This window comes from Mytilus galloprovincialis, chromosome 6 (genome assembly GCF_965363235.1).
Source record: "Mytilus galloprovincialis chromosome 6, xbMytGall1.hap1.1, whole genome shotgun sequence".
In the NCBI taxonomy this organism is placed as follows: Eukaryota; Metazoa; Mollusca; class Bivalvia; order Mytilida; family Mytilidae; genus Mytilus; species Mytilus galloprovincialis.
In genome coordinates, this window is record NC_134843.1 from 78,822,000 (window position 1) to 78,842,514 (window position 20,515).

Here is a 20,515-nt window from a genome sequence, read left to right on the forward strand (position 1 = left end):
CTTCAATGCAGCGAGAAATTCCCGTACCCGGAGGCGTGTATTCTTAATTTCCTGTCCCTGATCCCAGTCAAATATGTCACCTTTTACACGACCCGCTATTATATTTATAATTAATTTGTTCTTGCAAATTTTCTTTCCTTACTCCTGATCAAATATTCTTTTAAATTGCCTTTCCGTTGTATATATAATTAGTTTGTTTTCGTCATTAACCTGCATGCAAACTTTGCCACTGGACGTACATAAATCGAACTCAAATCAAGTAATCTACCGGCTAACTGCGCTAAAATATAGTTTTATTTGTTATGGTTTTTTTATAGATATTTCACAGATGTTACTGTAATATTTTGACCTATTGTTGACTTGAAAAAGGTATATAAATGATTACAAATCAGTTTTCCTCTGAAATCTTTATCTACAATAAAATCAATACGGTGTTGTTATGAAATTTTAAACATAGGTATCTTGTCGCTGTTGGATATACTTGATATTTAAGCTTCATACCCGGGTACTATAACAGCTTTGGAGTAAACAGTCATTCATCAAGTGTGGTTTGAAAGTACTTTAAACGACCAACAACTGATTTAAATTACCTACTATATTGTTCACTTCATTTTTATAATCTCTGTGACCTTGGGCTGTTTTTATTCTCTGTTGACATTTGCCGACAAATTTTAATTCAATTATTTAAACATCATAAAAATTTAAAGCAATAGACTTCATAATATACACGGACTGGGACATATGACATGAGAGACGGTCATGAAAGAAGGAAGGAATATTATTTGAGTGATACAATACGGATTAAGAACAAAGACCTCATATATGTCAATGATGAGAAACCGCTGAACCGTTAGATATGTAAATAATTCTGGTGTATATATATAACCAGTGCTTGAATGGGGTTTGTCATTTAATCAGAACATTGCGAACCAGAAAAATGGATATGTCATACAAACTCATTTTACTTCATCATATGTTGTTAACTCTTAGTTTGTCACGGGCAGTGGCAGATATGTCTATGGGAGGCCCGACGGTGCCACTAGACATGATTAATGCAACAGGAATACTAAGTGTCAAAGGACCACCACCGGGTGTTGTTATTGTTTTCATGGAAGAAGACCCAGCGCCTCAATATTTCAACTATACAGTACAGTGTGACGATGAAACTTTAAAATATGTCATGAGAGCTACAGCTGACGACACAAATCTTGTGAAGGTTAAAACTAATGACGTCATTATTGATTGCAGAAACAGACATTTGGTACTAATGCCTCTCGTGCCATTGACCAACGTTTCTGCTGTCCGTGGTCCATCGTATTCAGTTGGTGAAGTACAGAAACAAAAAGAATATTATGCTGTACAAGGGACACACACTTTATATACGAATTCAGATCTTCTTGGCAGAACGTTTATAATGTTTAATCTATACAGCTATAACGACCTTGAACTACAAAACAAGACTGGAGATATGGTAGATGTAACAAAAGTGCCAGTTATCATCCTACGACTCATGAGACCTATTGATACTGCTTTTAGGGTCATTATTTACGTTTTCATGATTTTCATAACACTTGCTTTTGGAGCAAAGTTAGACCTTGAGATTGTTAAAGAAAACATAAGGCGTCCGCTAGCACCATGTATAGGCTTAGGATGTCAGTTCATTATTATGCCGATGGTGAGTGCCAACATAAACTATTATAACAAAATGAAAGTTCGTTGTTCTGCAAATACATTGAAACTAAATAAATATTTACCATTGTTATAGCTCTGTTTAAGGCCATTCAAACTAAAGGTCAGAAGTTCAGTAGCACAAACAAAACTGAACCCACGTGACTGAACCGCAATTAGGATTCAATTACAAACCACACAGCATATAAATATTCGAAGAACTACGTGTATTCTACAGCAAGCTAAAATTTACATATAACGTCCATCCACATTAAATATCCCTTATTAGAAATCACAGTTTAATTCTACTAGAACATCAATTATAAGAAGACATATAAACGATTTATGCGTTATTTACGTCAGTGGCAATTATTTCAGGCATATTTGGGACGAGAAAAAATCAACAATACGTACATGTACAATAGGTAGGTTCTGGAAGGTAGTGTCTGGGATGAAGGGCGGGAAATTCAACAGCAACTAGAAACCAAGGACACGTTTGATAGGGACATATAATTTGCAATGCAACATGTCTCACACGGACTCTTAGAGTTGATGCAATGGTTCTTTAACTCACAGAAAGCATACCAGTTTCTATTTCTCTATGCGATGTATCAAAATTAACGTAACCAGACATGGGCCAGAATTTATACATCCTGCATAACCAGGAGTTAACTTGTCGGAAGAATACCAAGGGGCCACCATATGTCTATACCCTAGACAACCCTTAGGGTCGGGACATATAATACAATTGAATATATTGTTCTATAATTAACGTTTTAGTCTCACTGTCTGTAATATTGGCCGCTGGCTATTCCTTACAACGATTGAATCTATGAATCGTAGATGTATTTGGAATGTCACGTTTATTATTTTTCCTGCTGATGTCATACTGTGTCACGTGTTTTTCACATGCATGCACAATTTCGATTCCTGTACATGTATATTGTACATACATGTATATGTTTAAATAACCTATTACGCTTTGAAAGTAGATATCATGTTTGCATGTCATTGTCATATTTAATATATTGACACTGGTTTTGCTACTTTATTTTACAAAGACCTGTTCCATTCGATTTAAATACCATTTTAAATATTTAGCACAGGGACCATTGACTTCATTGAACGACTTAAATGAGTCTGTTGAAATTACTCTTATCAATTAATTTGTTTATGCATCGGACGGTATTTCGGATTTTTATGAAATTTTATGTGCATTTGAGAACTGCATCTTAATATCTCTAAATTATAACATCTGAGTTGCATTTATACTTCTTGAGATATAGTCATTTAAACATTTATAAAATAAATAGATATAAGAAGATGTGGTATGAGTGACAATGAGACAACTCTCCATCCAAGTCAAATGTATAGGATGGAAATGTCTAATGAGTGTATCCTTCTGTAACATAATATTAACGGCCCGTGGTATCAATAAACAGTTCGATGGTTGTAAAGACACATTCATTCAATGAATTTCCATTTCCATTCTCAATTTTAATGTCTCGTAGTCCGGTTGGATTGGAATTAAACAATAACATTCAATTTTCAATTTAAGGTCCACGTTGGTGTATCCTTTAAGATAGAACTACACATTTTCTTTTATCATTATTTTTTTAATGTGTTCAAAATCCATTATTTTATTCCAGTTGGGTTATGGTATTGCTAAGCTGGTGACTGCTGACCGACCGGATGTAGCGCTTGGTATATTTGTTGCCGCTTGTTGTCCAGGTGGCGGAGCCAGTAATATTTACTCGTTTCTCCTCGGTGGAGATCTTTCTCTATCTATCACCATGACAGCACTCAGTACTATCATGGCTTTGGGTGAGTCAAAGGAAAACATCCGTTAAAAAGATGTTTTAAGATATGGAGTATGTGTTTGCTATGTAGAGTATGTGTCGACTTAACTGGCCCGAGAATGTTATTTCGTAGTGCATTTCTTTTAGACAATAAATTCAAATTAAAAAAATCGCACCTGCTCTTTCTCAAAAAGATTTTTACAGTGTAGTTTACTACCAGTGAGACAAATAATATCAAAATTATAGAAACTTCTACCAGCTCTAACTCAAAATATTGAAAATTCTGTGTTAAGGGGATGTAAAATTCAGTTTGACAGCTTCAGACGTTATAAAATTTGACCTTTTTGAACTGAACCAAATCACTACTTAACATAAAGATTCAGCACCCAAATTTTTTTGACATGTAATTACATCCCCCTATATATTTCATGCATTTGATATCAAGAAATAAATTGGGAAAGTGTATCAAATAAAACATGCTAGTTATACACTGTTTACACTAGGGACTATATTCGTCAACCAAAGGACGAAGACAACGAAAACTAGACAACGAAAACCAAAGGACAACAACTGTGTCCTTGGACCAACTAGCAGTTTGCGGTGAGATTTGTTTGCTTCGTGTTGAAGGTCTCACTGTGACTTTGAGATGAAGAACAGCCATTAAAGCGCTGATTCTTATCTTTTTGTGGTTTTTTTTAATGCGCATGTACTGATTTTGTGTCATTGGTGGATATCTCATACCTTTTTTTTCTTATCAAGAGCGAATAACAGAAAGATAAGTGTCTACAGTTATTATATTTATCACGGAACTCGTTTTGTGGTCCACAGCAATAAGCAGACACCTGTTGGGGTTTTTTTTTCGGACATAAGATCTGTCCGATAGATATTCTACTAACAATTAAACAAAGCAAACCACACACTTAAACATCTCTCAAAACTAAATACTAAAGGGATGCAGTTATGAAAAAAAGTTTAAATAAATAATTTTCACCGTTTTTTATTATATATTTTTGCTACCATTTATTTGTATTTCCTGTGAAATATAGAGATACAACTTGTTTTCTAAGTTGGTACTCAGTTCCGCAAGCACAATAGAAATGTAAGTGTGACTAACTTACTTGTCTTGTAACGGCATCAATCAAGATAACATAAATGAACGTGACTTCTTATGGTGGTCAAATTGTTTTATATTGTTTATACCATTGCATTGAGAATGCCACAATTTTGACTTATATGTAATACATATATTTTACAGGAATGATGCCGCTGTGGCTCTACACACTGGGGCAACAGTTCATAGACGGCACAGTCCAAGTTCCATTTCTCAATATATTTACAACGTTGTTGATACTGATAGTTCCGCTGTTTGTAGGAGTATTCTTACAGCATAAACTTCCGAAAGTAACGAAGGTCTTAATAAAGGTAATCAGACCAGTAACCGTTGTTTGTATTGTTTTTCTGTTGACTGTTGGTATCTACTCAAATCTTTATATTTTTAAACTCTTTAAACCAAAAATCGTATTGGCTGGTTGCTTACTGCCGTATTTCGGATATCTTTTGGGAGGCTTGATAGCTTTCATCTTTAGATTACCATGGCAGCGCATAAAGACTGTCGCAATTGAGACAGGGATGCAGAATACAGGAATTGCCATGATTCTAATGATGTATGCTTTTCCACCACCGGATGGATTTATTGCAGCTGTGGCACCAATCGCTTCTGCTGTTATGACTCCACTTCCGTTATTTCTAATTACTGCCCCATACCTGATATACAAACGAAGAAACAAGAATAAGTACGACAGTGTCCCGAATGAAAACGGAAGTACAAAGAAGAATGAAAACGGAAGTACAAAGAAGAACGAAAACGGAAGTACAAAGAAGAACGAAAACGGAAGTACAAAGGAGAAAAAACCTAAAAGTAAAAAGGGCTCAAAGGAAGTAACTTTGGATGTAGAAAATGGGAGAACCACTGTGATATAAAAGTGTTCCATATTAATTATAATTGTTATTTCTATTATCTATTTATATTGTATATTTTACGTATGCGGATAGTACTATGATGTTCTGTATATTAACACGATTTACTGTTGTATATTTAGTTTGACTGTATTTTTTAATATAATCAACGGCAGATGCGGACACCGTTGTTGAGACAGCAATCAAACGACACGAAAATTAAAGGCCATATAGTATATATAGTTTAGTATACGGACAAAGAACAAAGGACATTTGGATGCCGTTCTCATTAAAATTGGGATTTTACGTTTTCTTCTTTACCTTTAAAATACGATAGCTTTAATAGTAAAATATAGTGTCCATGTCTATAGTTATGTATATGTTATACTTTTTTTCGTGATTTTGAAAGACAGAATACAGTAAAAAAAAACACAATGATGTCTGAACATGTATGCTATTAAATGGGCTCAATAACAAACATGTTTGGCATGGTTAGTGTATATTCACAATCAGAGCTGAATAAAGTTGTAATACGGATGAGCAACAAAGTTTTTTTTATATATATATGTATATCTACTGAATATTTATATATTTTAAAAATTTTGACTTTCACCTGCGATATTCAATTGAACACTTCAATGCATTTGTCTGTACTGAGAGTTTTTAATATGCAGCACATATTTTTTATATGTTAAACAAACTGTTGTTAGATTGATGAATCTTTATATCCTCATTTTAATGCCAAATGTTTTTTATCTTGTTATAATTTTATCAACGAATACTCTTTGTAACTCAATTATGAAATAATAAAAAAAATAATATATTTAAAATGTCTTTTGTGTTGACTTTTTAATAACGACAGTAATGAAGGATATAATTGTCAAATACAATGCTACCCGATATGTAGCACGAAAATATTTTTAGGAAAAGGTGTGAAAAAACGTTTTCTCTTAATTCGTGATTTTCAACCAAAACTTTTCAATTCTTTATTAACCAAATGTTTTACAACATATAGGTACATATATAATCAATATATACTAAATATAGATTACAAAAATATACGATCATGACAAAACAGACAGAAGTTTAAAATACACAAAAAATAAATACATTTAAATATAATTCCAAATAGCAAATATTTGTAACAAATGAATTACAAATCATCTTACTGAAAACAGTCATTTCTGAGCTTCAGTGCTCTAAATATATATTTTCCAAAGTTGCACAAGTCTTTTACATTAGTAGTTCTTAATAATTGTATAAGTTTATAAACAGATGGCTTACCCCAATAATATGTTTTATCAAACACTCACGCAAATTAGAATATAATGGACATGATAAAATAAAATGCATTTCATCCTCAATATCATCAATACACAATGTACAGGTTTTAAGGTTTCTATTATCATTGGAATACCTTCCCTTCTCTATAGCTAGATTATGTGATGACAATCTAAATTTAACAATACACTTTTTATATATTTCGGGTATGGGTTTACACAAATATGACTGCAAAGAAAAATTGGATATCATATATCTATACAGAAAACATTTTGATGAACTTTCTAAAGTAGCATCAAACTCTTGTTTGACAATATCACAAAGTCTCTGTTTAATAACCATAATATGATCTTTACATTCAGAATTTTGTGAATACTAATTGTCTTTCAAATACTTTTTTTAATGGCATATTATATCGAGGTTTCAATTCCTGTATGCTGTAATGGCCACTGATCTGTAGATAGGTTGCAGCTTTTTTTATAGTAAATATTTTATATTAAAAAAAAGCTGCAACCTATCAGTTGTTTAGTTCTGAAGCTTGGATGATGTTCGGTCATCTTCTAATCTTACATAAACATGGAAATTGGGAATGTTTCAAACAGACAAGAACCCGACCGAAGAGTAAAAAATCAAAAACAGCCAAAGGCCTCTAATGGGTCTTCAACACAGGAAGAATGTCCCGCACCCGGTAGTGGACTTCAGGTGGGCCCTTAACAAACATATGTACTAGTTCAGTTATAATGAACGTCATTCTAAACTCCAAAACATATAAATGAACTAAAGTTTTTAAAAAACATACAAGAAGCTCCTAATTTGGGACAGGTGCAAAAATTACATGCCCAGAAAATACTTAAATTTTTGAACTCACTTTTATACGATACATAATACGCAATAGTTAATAGAGAAGACGGTTAATTGAGATGAATAGGTGGAATTACTTTTGTAAATGTTTCTTTTGTTCATTGTACCAACATTAACGTATTTACTTACAGTAGCGATGTGGAACGGTGATAATCTAACAATAGACATTATCAAATAATCTAATACTTCGTTATACTGTATATAATGTAAGTTAAATGGGTACATTTGTCAAATAATTCTGTACATGTATATATCTCATGTAAGAAAAGGTATTTATACAATGATCTTGTAAGAATAAAGAGACGCTAGAAGACACTAAAGGGACAATCAAAAAATCATGCCTTCAACACTGAGGAATAAAAGAAAACGACGACAAGACACAATTATAATAAAAAATTGTAAAGAAAAGAAGGGTGAAAGATACCAGAGGTACATTTGAACTCATAAATAAAAAATAAACTGACAACGCCAAGACTAAAAAGAAAAACAGAAACAGACAAACAATATCACACAAAACACAACATAGAAAAAAAGACTAAGCCACACAAACCCTACCAAAACTGGAGGGATCTCGGGTGCTCCAACCCCCGGAACCCCCCCCCCCCCCCCTCTGGATCCGCGCCTGCCTCGGCACATTTGTTTTATAATGTCGAAGATCAGAACAATAAAAGTTAAAATGATAGAGGGGCGAGGAAAGAACGAAAAACACCTTTTTTGGATGGACACAGCTACGTTTTATAAAAATAGGCAAGAGCAATGTTGGTTGTCGAATTTTATTTTACCAGTGGTCTGCCCTTTATATATTTTACCATTGCTTATTGATGATTAGAATAAATCTCATATGTTTTAGAAATAGATTGGTATGTTCAGCAATCGATATTAACGAACCCCTTACTGTTCCCAAATTAGATGAAATAACATTGCTGAATATATTATGGCTATTATCTAGTTGAACAAGTAGATAAAGTAATACACAAAAAAACATGTGATAGTTTGATATTTGATACTTGATACAAAAGAAAATCACTCAAGTGAAATTTTTTCTTAAATATTTAATATCACACATTCAAATTATATAAACATTTTCATTCTCATTCTCATGTTTTGTAATTCATAGTTATAATTTATGCAAATAAATTATAAAATAGTATCAGTGGAATTTTAAATTTTAGTTTGGGGTATCAAGGTTTTTTTTCAATGCAACAAAAATAAATTTGATTTGTTTGGTAGTTTCTAATTCAATGACAGTTTAAACAGTTAAATTATTTTTCCTTCGAAGTATTTTTCAATTTACATACAGGTTGCAGAAATATGTGATTCCAATGGTGTAATGTATGTGGCATCATTACTGAATTGAATGTGGTATAGTACTAACATATGTGGTATCATATCTGTCATATATGTGACGTCATTTCTGTCATACATATGACGTGTTTGTGACGTGTATGTATTATCAGTACTGACATGTATGTGGGTATTATTACTGACATGCATGTGGTATCATTACTGCAATGTATGGTGTATCATTACTGACATGTAAGTGGTATTATTGTTGACATATATGCGGTATCATTACTGACATGTATGTGGTAACATGACTGACATGTATGTGGTATTATTGCTGATATGTATATTATATTATTACTGACATGTATGGTGTATCATTTCGTACATTTGTGTGATATAATTGATGACATGTATGGTGTATTATTACTGATTTGTAAGTGGTATCATTACTGACATAACAAGTATTGGGCAGCATTACTGACATGTATGTGGTATTATTACTGACATGTATGTGGTATTATTGCTGACCTGTATGTGGTATCATTACTGACATATATGTGGTATTATTGGTGACATGTATGTGGTATTATTGCTGAAATGTATGTGGTATTATTGGTGACATGTATGTGGTATCATTACTGACATGTATGTGGTATCATTGGTGACATGTATGTGGTATTATTGCTGACATATATGTGGTATTATTGGTGACATGTATGTGGTAATATTACTGACATGTATGTGGTATAATTGCTGACATGTATGTGGTATCATTACTGACATGTACGGTGTATCATTACTGACATGTAAGTGGTAATATTACTGACATGTATGTGGAATGATTGCTGACATGTATGTGGTATAATTACTCACATGTGTAGTGTATCAGTACTGATATGTATGGTGTATCCTGACTGACATGTGTTTGGTATATTGTTGACATGTATGCGGTATCATTACTGACATGTATGGTGTATCAGTACTGACATGTATGGTGTATCATTACCTACATGTGTGGTATTATTGTTAACAAGTATGTGGTATTGTTGCTGACATGTATGTAGTTACATAGCTGACATGTATGTGGTATTATTGCTGACATGTATGTGGTATTATTTTTGACATGTATTTAGTATCATTTCTGACATGTATTTGGTATCATTTCTGACATGTACATGTAAGCTGTATTATTTCTGACATGTATGCGGTATCATAGCTTACATGGATGTGATCTATAACTGACATTTTTTTGTATCATTACTGACATGTATGTTGTGTTATTACTGACATGCATGTGGTATAATTGTTAACATATATGTGGTATTATTGCTGACATGTATGTGGTATCATTACTGACATGTATGTGGTATCATTGCTGACATGTGTGTGGTATAATTGTTGACATGTATGTGGTATTATTGCTAACACATATGTGGTATAATAACTGACATGTATGTGGTATCATTGCTGACATGTGTGTGGTATAATTGTTGACATGTATGTGATATCATAAATGACATGAATGTGGTATTATTGTTGACATGTACTTGGTATCATTAATTACTGGTATGTGGTATTATTGTTGACATTACTTACATAAAAGTATATAAGTGACCTCATTACTGAGATATATGTGATATAAATGATGAAATATTAGTTGTATTATTACTGACATGTATGTGATATTATTGCTGACATGTATGTGGTATAAAAGCTGACATATAAGTTGTTTTTTTGCTGACATGTTAATGGTAACATTACTGACATGTATATGGAATCATTGCTGACATGTATGTGGTATCATTGTTGACATGTATGTGGTATCATTGCTGACATGTTTGTGGTATTACTGTTGACATGTATGTGGTACCATTAGTGACATGTATATGGTATTATTACTGACATGTATGTGGTATCGTTGTTGTTATGTATGTGGTATTATTGCTTAAATGTATGTGGTATAATTGTTGACATGTATGTGTATTATTGTTGACATATATTTGGTATCATTACTGACATGTATGGGGTATCATTACTGACATGCATGTGGTATTATTGCTGACATGTATGTGGTATTATTGCTGACATGTATGGGGTATCATTACTGACATATATGTGGTATCATTACTGACATGTAAGTGGTATTATTACTGACATGTATGTGATATCGTTGTTGACACATATGTTGTACTATTGCTGACATGTATGTGGTTTCATTGCTGACATGCATGTGGTAAAATCGTTGACATGTATGTGGTATAATTACGTACATGTATATGATATTATTACTGACATGTATGTGATATCGTTGTTGTTTGGTATGTGGTTTTATTGCTTAAATGTATGTGGTATAATTGTTGACATGTATGTGGTATCATTGTTGACATGTAAGTGACATCATTACTGCCATTTATGTGATATTGTTGCTGTCATGTTAGTTGTATTATAACTGACATGTATGGGATATTATTGCTGACTTGTATGTGATATATAGTTGACATGTATGTGGTATTATTGCTGACATGTATGTGGTATAATAGCTGAAATATGAGTTGTATTTTTGCTGACATGTAAATGGTATCATTACTGACATGTAAATATTATCATTGGTGACATGTATGTGGTATCATTGTTGACATGTATGTGGTATTATTACTGACATGTATGTGGTATCATTGCTGACATGTATGTGATATCATTGCTGACATGTATGTGGTATTATTACTGACATGTATGGTATTATTGCTGACATGTATGTGGTATCATTGGTGACATGTATGTGGTATTATTGCTGACATATTTGTGGTATCAATGTGTTATGTATGTGGTATTATTGCTGACATGTATGTGGTATCATTACTGACATGTATGTGGTATCATTACTGACATGTATGTGGTATTATTACTGACATGTATGTGGTTTTATTGCTGACATGTATGTGGTGTTATTGCTTACATGTATGTGGTATCATTACTGACATGTATGTGGTATCATTACTGACATGTATGTGGTATTATTACTGACATGTATGTGGTTTTATTGCTGACATGTATGTGGTGTTATTGCTTACATGTATGTGGTATTATTACTGACATGTATGTGGTATCATTACTGACATATTTGTGGTATCAATGTGTTATGTATGTGGTATTATTGCTGACATGTATGTGGTATCATTGCTGACATGTATGTGGTATTATTACTGACATGTATTTGGTATTATTGCTGACTTGTATGAGGTATCATTGATGACATGTATGTGGTATCATTGCTGACATGTATGTGGTATTATTGTTGACATGTATGTGGTATTATTGTTGACATGTATGTGGTATCATTACTTGCATATAAGTATATAAGTGACATCATTACTGATATGTATGTGACTTTATTGCTGACATTGATATTCAATGTCTGTGAAGTTTTCATACTTATATTGCATACTTATCATGAAAGCCTTTCATAAACAATTTTTTTGTTTTCCAACTATTTAATTTTATTTATTTTAATTTTTTTTTTTTGGGGGGGGGGGGGACTTATGTGGCATTATCATTAAATGTTTAACAACAAACCGGTGCGAAATAAAATATAATCCAAATCAATATTTCTAAAAACTTTTAAAAGATTTGGCAATGACTCATGTGATCATGTTTGATCAGATTAAAAAGAAAATGTTGCTTTAATGATAACTTTCTTACCTGTACTTTGTGTCTTTTATTTTTTTGCAAGTGAAGTATTAATTCCCTTAAGTTATACCAATCTGTCCGTTTTCAACTTTTATCAGATGTCTCTATAGTTTTCGGTTTGATCATTTCTGATTTTGCTAAAGCTAGAAAAACGCATCTAATGCACAAAATTTAAAACGTTTATAAGTGTAAAAAAAAATGTGTGATGGTTATATATATACATGTAGTGTGATGAATTCTATGCGACTTTTATACAAGTGGGAGGTTTAGCTAGCTTTAAACCCAGGTTTAATCCACCAGTTCTACATACGAACATGCCTGTACTAAATCAGAAATATGACAGATTCGTTTGACGTGTTTGAGCTTTTGATTTTGCCATTAATTTACGGGCTTTCCGTTTTTGGATTTAATCGAATTTCGTTATTCTTATTAGACTTGTTTACTTTTTATAGGGATGAGTTAATTTAATCAACATATCATCGTGGTGGAAAAGTATAGATTCAAACTTTAAATTAAATATCATGTTTAGTAAATGGTTTTATGCGTCTGTCCCAGACAGGAGCCTGTAAATCAGTGGTTGTCGTTTGCTTATGTGTTACATATTTGTTTTTCGTTCATTTTTTGTACATAAATAAGGACGTTAGTTTTCTCCTTTGAATTGTTTTACATTGTCATTTCGGGGCCTTTTATAGCTGAGTGACTATGCGGTATAGGCTTTGCTCATTGTTGAAGGTTGTACGGTGACCTCTAGTTGTTAATTTCTGTGTCATTTTGGTCTCTTGTGGAGAATCGTCTCATTGGCAATCATACCCGTGACATCTTCTTTTTTTATATTATCTATATAAATGACTTTACAATGTCCTGAAGACATGCCACCGATTCAGAACGATGTGAAAATGGGACACCCTAAATGATCATATGTTACCACTTATATTGGGTCAAGGCATGATCGAATCATAAAAACATAAAACACATTTTAGAGAACAAAATCAATCTCTGATGGCAGAATTTTAGAAAAGTTATATTTACTAAAAACTTTTCACATGAAGATTGATGGTGCTATAGAAATTTTCATAGAAGCAATTTTGTATGACCCTGGGCACAGTCAATAACCGACAAATGAAATTGTATACACGCTGTTCTTTAAATTTGTTTCAGTCATTAGATGTGTTAAAAAAAAATCACCGTATTCATGGGGATTATTTTCAAATGTCCTGTGTCCTTTGAATAAGTACTTTTCTATTGTATTCTTTTGTATCATAGTGATAAATTACATCTCGTGGAAAACGTTAACGCATATAGACAGATCAAAAGGTAGAATATAAATATTTTCTTTTTCTTACTCAACAGAACGTTACAAGTAACCATACCAGGTTTATTTAGAGTGAAAATGTGGAATGTAGTCGGTTACATCAAAACAATTAACGCTCTGAAAAGTAGTTCATACGTTTCAATTACCGCACTGAAGTAACAGGCCTTTTTCTCCCAACAAACGATCACGTTTTGACAGCAATTGATTCTGTAAAAAAAATAGATAAGAAATTCTTTACTTTTGTGCAACAAATATATTTTGTGTTTTGGCACAAAGATAAATACCGTGTATATAATTGTAATTTTATTTTTATTTTTTTCATGCACTATTACAATTTTTCATTTCGTTTTCTGTCAAGCGTACTGAAGGAGGATGTCGATGGGGTTAACAGAAATTCAGAATAGACAATATTAGTAATGAGCAAACAAAATAAGGAATAGAGAAAAATGTGCAAAATATAAAGTATGGAACGCCATAGCTGTCATAATAAAGAGTAGAGAATATTGGGGTGATATGATATAAGGAATAACTGCAACAATTAAAGAATTTGGTAGTAAAACTAAACTGATTACAAAAAAGAACACTGTCTAGAATACGTTATTATCTGAGACAACGTTGGGCCAAATGACATACAAATATAAAGTAAGAAATATTTTATTTGGCAAAAGTACAAAATTGTACGGCCACGGCTTGACAAAGAATGGGACTGCCGAGAAACATAATTGGCAAGTCCCTAGTATATATAATTAAACCTTATAGTCCATTCCTTATTCCCACATTATTGTCCATTCCTTATTTCTTATTTCCACATTATTCTTATTCCTTATTTTCACCTTATTGTTATTCCTTATAATGTCATTTCCTTATATATCAATATAATATCCTTAGGCTTATTAACATTATTGCTTCCAAAATATATCGGATGCTGGCCCTGGGAAACAGAAGCTCAGCGGATACATAATTTCATTATAAGAAGCACAATCATCAGCCTTTCAAAAAGGGCTAAGTCGACTCTTAGCTGATGAAAATGGAAAGTGCTCTCGCTTTGTTGATTTATTTATTTACTAGAATAGCCACGTGCATCAATCGACAAATTTTACCACACGTGATGTCACACGTTATGAAGTATCGTTTAACGTTGTTGTTTACGAAACTCCAGGAGATTCGACTATTTATAGATAAAAGTTACCTGTGTACCAATATCATGAATATGCATGATTAATGACCAGGCAAATGATCTAATTGCTAAAATAGATAGGACAAGTCCGATACTCTACGGGATTGAAGGACATTTACTAGGTTTGGATTGTCCTAACCAATCAATAAACTTTGATTATTCACGTCTCGTAATATCTTCCAATCAGGTAGCAAGAAAAATTCACGCACTGAGTGTCCATCGTTCAATTCTTAATATCGATAACTAGGAGTCGATAATAATATATTTGTAGATGTTGTGTCGCTATTTTCGCCATTAAATGGTCGGAGTCTTTGTCTGAAGCCGTGACGAAGGATTGGGATTACAATCGGAATAAACTACCAGTCATTTCAACCTGAAAAATAGAACAAACACAGCAGAAAAATAAACAAAATAATATATAATATTTAACACGTGCATATTAATTACATTTTAGGAGTATATCTTTAATTTAAGTGGTGGGTTGGTGGGTAACTTTTGAAACAAACATTAGTTAATTCATACGGAACCCAATGTTTGCGTCTTCTCTCTGCTGTATCGTGGTAAAGAAAGAATGATGACGTCACAGTTATCAAGGTTAAAATTATAATTAACATGACTCATAATACATAACAAGTTCCACCACGTGTTCAAAGTGGGACAACTCCCAAAAAGTAAGCCCACTTTCCTCCGATAACCGGATTTATTCTTCATAGGAATAAATCTTATTAAGTTATTACAGAAAAGCATTTTTTTTTTAAAGATACAGAATAAATGAACGAAAAACAGCAACGAATACAGAAACGAAAGCCCCACATCCATACTCTCATGTAGGTTAACTCATCTTCTGTAGACTAGGGACGATTTAGAGCTTGACATTGTGTTTAGATACTTGTCTAACTCTTTTTTCTATTTTGCTTTTATATGTCCTATTGGTTTTTATGTAGCTGGTTTGCTGTCTTATTGACGAATGGACACATCTCCTTTCACTAATTATAGACATAATCCATCTACACGTGTCGTATAAACGGAAGTCAGTTTTACCCTTCCAAGGTCAAATTATTTTCAATAATATACTACTAGAAAACACCCGCGAAATCGCGGGCATATATATATACAGCTTGTAAACTGTTGTAGGATGAATTTTTGTAAAGACAATTATTATGACTGGAGAATTTCATATAATGTATCAAAAGCCCTTTCCCTTCTTTCCAAAGTCCGTTAGGTGTTTTCTTTCTGTTAAATTTAATTATTTTCGTGTTTCTAGCCTTATACCACAATTATTCTTCCCCCTTGCTACAATGCATTTTTTGGTAAAAGTCAAATCAATTTTAAAATTTGCACCGCTTCAAACATGAAATAAATGAAACTGCTTATAGACCATTATTATTCTAATAAAATATGCTTCTGGGACAATCCATCAGTGCTCTTTCTTTTGAGAGCCCTGTGATTAACATGCCAATGGTAGGATTTGAATCTCGTATAAATGACTAAGGCTCATTTGAGGGGTGGTCTGAGGGGCCCTGGTCCCGAAATCCCGGGATTAAAAACATGAAATCCCGAGGTGCGTATCTTAACGAAATTCATATTCCGACATCCCGAAATTAAAAAACAATATCACCGCATCCCGTAAGGATCAATCCCGAAATCCCGAGCTTAAAAACACCCGACCCCGACGTCCCGAATATGTCCTGCCTCCCTCTAATCTCTACCCTACTTTCATTTTGGCCAAATCACTACTTTCACTTTACACAAAATAAATTTGTATGCCCCATTTATGGGAATTATGTTTTCTAGTCTGTTCGTCAGTTCATTCGTTTGTACGTCCGTCTGTCCCGCTTTATGTTATTGCGAACCCTATCTTAGTTTTCCATAGATTCACCTGCAAGTTACCTGTCCATTTAAACTTTTGTAAGTCCTATTGTCCCATCTAACAAATACAACAGGTATTGTTCTCTGTGTAGTTTATTCACTGGGACCTTTAAATTTCTTCTAGGAGAAATATATCACTCATTGATTAATTTACCTGACCAAAAAATTATCTTCTTTTTTATTGAAATACTTCTAATAACTCACATAAACTGTATGCAATATTGTATTTATTCAATATTATCATTAATATATTTTCAATCTGGTTTAATACTAAAAAGTTTATTTCAGACACATTTTTTAGTATTTTCCAATGAATTTACATGTTTTTGTTGTTGTTCATTTGTAGACTTATGTTTATGAAGACCTTAATTTAAAAATAATATTATATTCAATTTTTTATTTATCAAACACACAAAAATATTGAATATTTGATCAGAAATCAACTTTTAATTTTTGAATCAGTATTACAAATGTAATATTGAACACATTAAAAACGAGTTACTCCAGGTATCGAATAAATACAACACCATATGCAGTTTTGTGAGTCGTTACTTAGTATTGGTATAAGTATTTTTTCTTCATTGACAGTTCAATTTTTTACTCAGGTAGATTAATCAATGAGTGATATATTTCTCCTAGAAGAAATTTAAAGGTCTGAGTGAATAAACTACACAGAGAACAATACCTGTTGTATTTGTTAGATGGGACAATAGAACTGCCAAAAGTTTAAATGGACAGGTAATTTGCAGGTGAATCTATAGAAAACTACGATAGGGTTCGCAATAAAGTTTTCGTCGAGGTAGTTTTTGATACAGTTAAGCCCAACCAACTCGAAACTTAGTAAATATGTCCCCTACGATATGATCTTTCTAATTTAAATGCCAAATTTGAGATTTTACCCCATTTCACGGTCCACTAAACATAGTGAATGCGGATAGTGCCGATGTGGCATCCGTATACTATGGACACATTCTTGTTTCCACATGTTTTACTTATTTCAATATGGTATGATGACCCTTTAGATAAATATTTCAGAAAAAAAGTAGATAGAATACAGTCTCAATATATTATAGTAGTATAATCGTAGTTTACATGTGGATAAACGCGAAAAATAATTGTCTCTAAGGAGGTATAATAATTGTTGTTCTTGCGATCTAAAAACCATGATATGGAGAACGCTCTGGTTGGCTTATTCATTTTAAATTTTTGTAATCTATCATACGATTGGTTGTTCTTGTGTGGATGTTTAAAACCGGAAGTCTTATCCATGACTAAAAGTCAGTCTGATGACGGAAACAATATCCGGACACCTATTTTGTCGTTTTTCTCCCAAAATAACTCAATCTGAATAATCATAAGAATGGATGACAAATGCGACTATGCATGTTACCTAAAGAACACAGAAGCATGATGATTAATTTATTGTGGAAGGAAGAGAAGCGACACACAAAATGAGGTCTTCTCGTTTAATAGTATAGATGACTCCCAAAACTGTTCTATCTTTCCATCATGAACAGAATTTTCCAGGCTACAGGCCAAAGATTGAACTATTCCTTTCATTCATGATAGATCTAAAACTCATTATTTAAATAATCTATAATACTAAAATTACGAGGTCCAATTTGTCAGCCGTCATCACGTAAAAACGACGAATCAAAGAATTCAACTTTATATACAACTAATATAGTACAAAGGTGTAGATAAAAAATTACACCACTCCAGGCCCTTTTGTTTTCCACGTAATTAATATTGCCAATAATTAGGAAGTTCAGGGTCGAGTCCGATACCGATACCAATAGTATAATCACCTGTTACCTATTACCTTATCTGTACGTTCCGCATCTGACAGGCGCACCACCAAACGGTTTATTCAAGATTAATATGCTATATACACGGGTCATAATCACAGGGTTTACACTACTAAATTGTCAAATTGTTACCTATTGTAGTATTTTAATCCGTAAGACTTTCTAAGATAACAATACGAATACTAAAAATCTGGACTAAAATAAGTTTCAAATTGTTAGCGGGCATGACGTAAAACAGCGAATCAAAGAATTCAACTTTATTTATAACTAATATAGGACAATGCTGTTGATTAAAAAATACTCCATTCCAGGACCTTTTGTTTTCCAAATAATTAATATTACCAATAATTGATAAGTTCCAGTTCGACGGGTTCAAACAGAAAGATTTGAAAGCAGAGAAAATTGTGTATCTTATAATCGGCATGACTTTATCAGATGACAGTACTAATACTTAAATAAGGCTTGCGCATAGTTATATACTTTAATTCAGTCACGGACCCGCGATATCACGGGTGTGTTCTAGTTATTATATAAATTAAAAGAAAAAGATACTTTTACATATAACTAACAACTCAATTTAAGTTATGAGACAGTTTATTTATCTCTGAGACTCAGTGCTATTACAGTACTCTCAGGTTACGGGATATGTACTGCATGGTTCGTATTCTTTTACGTTCTTTAGCACATGGTAATTTTTAAGTAATCGGTTAAGTAAAAATGTCTGTAAATGGTAACAGGTCACACGTTCTATTTAATCACTCTTCCCTTTGTCAATGTCGCCTTCATTGCAATAAGATTTCTCGTGCACTAAGTCGCAGTTTATAAAAAAAAGTTTCAACTTTGTTAGTTAGCAAGTAATGAGTAAAAGTTAATTTAAGAGGGTCACACAGATCAACACAGTTATCACACATCTTATCTCCTCTGAGGCTCGTTGACAAATCAATGGAAAATACAATATAACATACCTGTAAAAAATGTAAAGTTTTTAAAATTGTAAAACTGTTACAGTTAATAAATTGATACCCCTCTATAAGCCAATACGTTTTATACAACATCAGGAAACCAAACAGAACTAACGTTTGATATGTCATAATCTGCATATGGCGTGTATATCGTGTGAAACTATAACAGCTTCACATAGCGAAAAATATGTATATTTGTGTGTTTCTTTATTCTACATTGGCTAGAGGTATAGGTGGTTGAGATTTCACAAAACGTGTTTATCACCGCCGCTTTTTACGCCTGTCCAAAGTCAGGAGCCTCTGTCCTTTGTTAGTCTTGTATCTTTTTTTAATTTTATTTCATTTATATGTTTTGGAGTTAAGTATGACGTCCATTTTAGTACACATTTTTATTTAGGGGCCAACTGAGGCCCAGGTGCGGGATTTCCCCGCTGCGTTAAAGACCCATTGGATGACTTTGACTGTTTAATATCTGCTCTTTGGTCGGTTTGTTGTCTCTTTGACATATTCCCCATATTTTCATTCTCAACTGTATATATACAATGCGTTTTAGCTAAATTTTGGACAAAACAAGTCTTCTTCTTCTTCTTCTTCCTTGCTAATGACTGGATTCTTTAAAAGAATGTTATAAGTCCACTAAACGGAGAATTAGACAGCAATTCTCCTGTATCTATTTACATATAAAACATTCCGAATATATACAATTTTAAACTAAGTACACTTTGTTGCTGTCTATGGTGTTGGTTTCTTGGATGCACTATTGTTGGATAGTGCAATCTGGAACCCCTCTATTGTCAAATTTTCTGTTATAGCTGTTGGGAGATGGTTCCACTCTTGTATAGTACGTG

The 20,515-nt window shown here is 32.8% G+C and overlaps 1 protein-coding gene across 1 annotated transcript; it reads left to right on the forward strand.

Moving 5' to 3' along the window:
• Positions 1 to 623: 623 nt before the first annotated feature.
• LOC143080425 (ileal sodium/bile acid cotransporter-like) lies at positions 624 to 6,257 on the forward strand. Its single transcript, XM_076256268.1, has 3 exons — positions 624 to 1,675; positions 3,318 to 3,492; positions 4,723 to 6,257. Exons 1-3 carry the CDS (start codon positions 938 to 940, stop codon positions 5,445 to 5,447), a joined length of 1,638 nt encoding a protein of 545 aa, XP_076112383.1. The 5' UTR covers positions 624 to 937; the 3' UTR covers positions 5,448 to 6,257.
• The last annotated feature ends 14,258 nt before the right edge of the window (positions 6,258 to 20,515 follow it).

What these genes read in the sequence shown, in the direction of transcription:
- LOC143080425 (XM_076256268.1), top strand. Translation starts at nt 938, where the DNA reads ATGGATATGTCATACAAACTCATTTTACTTCATCATATGTTGTTAACT. An exon ending in AGTTCATTATTATGCCGATG is followed by an intron (nt 1,676 to 3,317) that starts GTGAGTGCCAAC and finishes ATTTTATTCCAG; the next exon opens with TTGGGTTATGGTATTGCTAA. An exon ending in CAGTACTATCATGGCTTTGG is followed by an intron (nt 3,493 to 4,722) that starts GTGAGTCAAAGG and finishes TATATTTTACAG; the next exon opens with GAATGATGCCGCTGTGGCTC.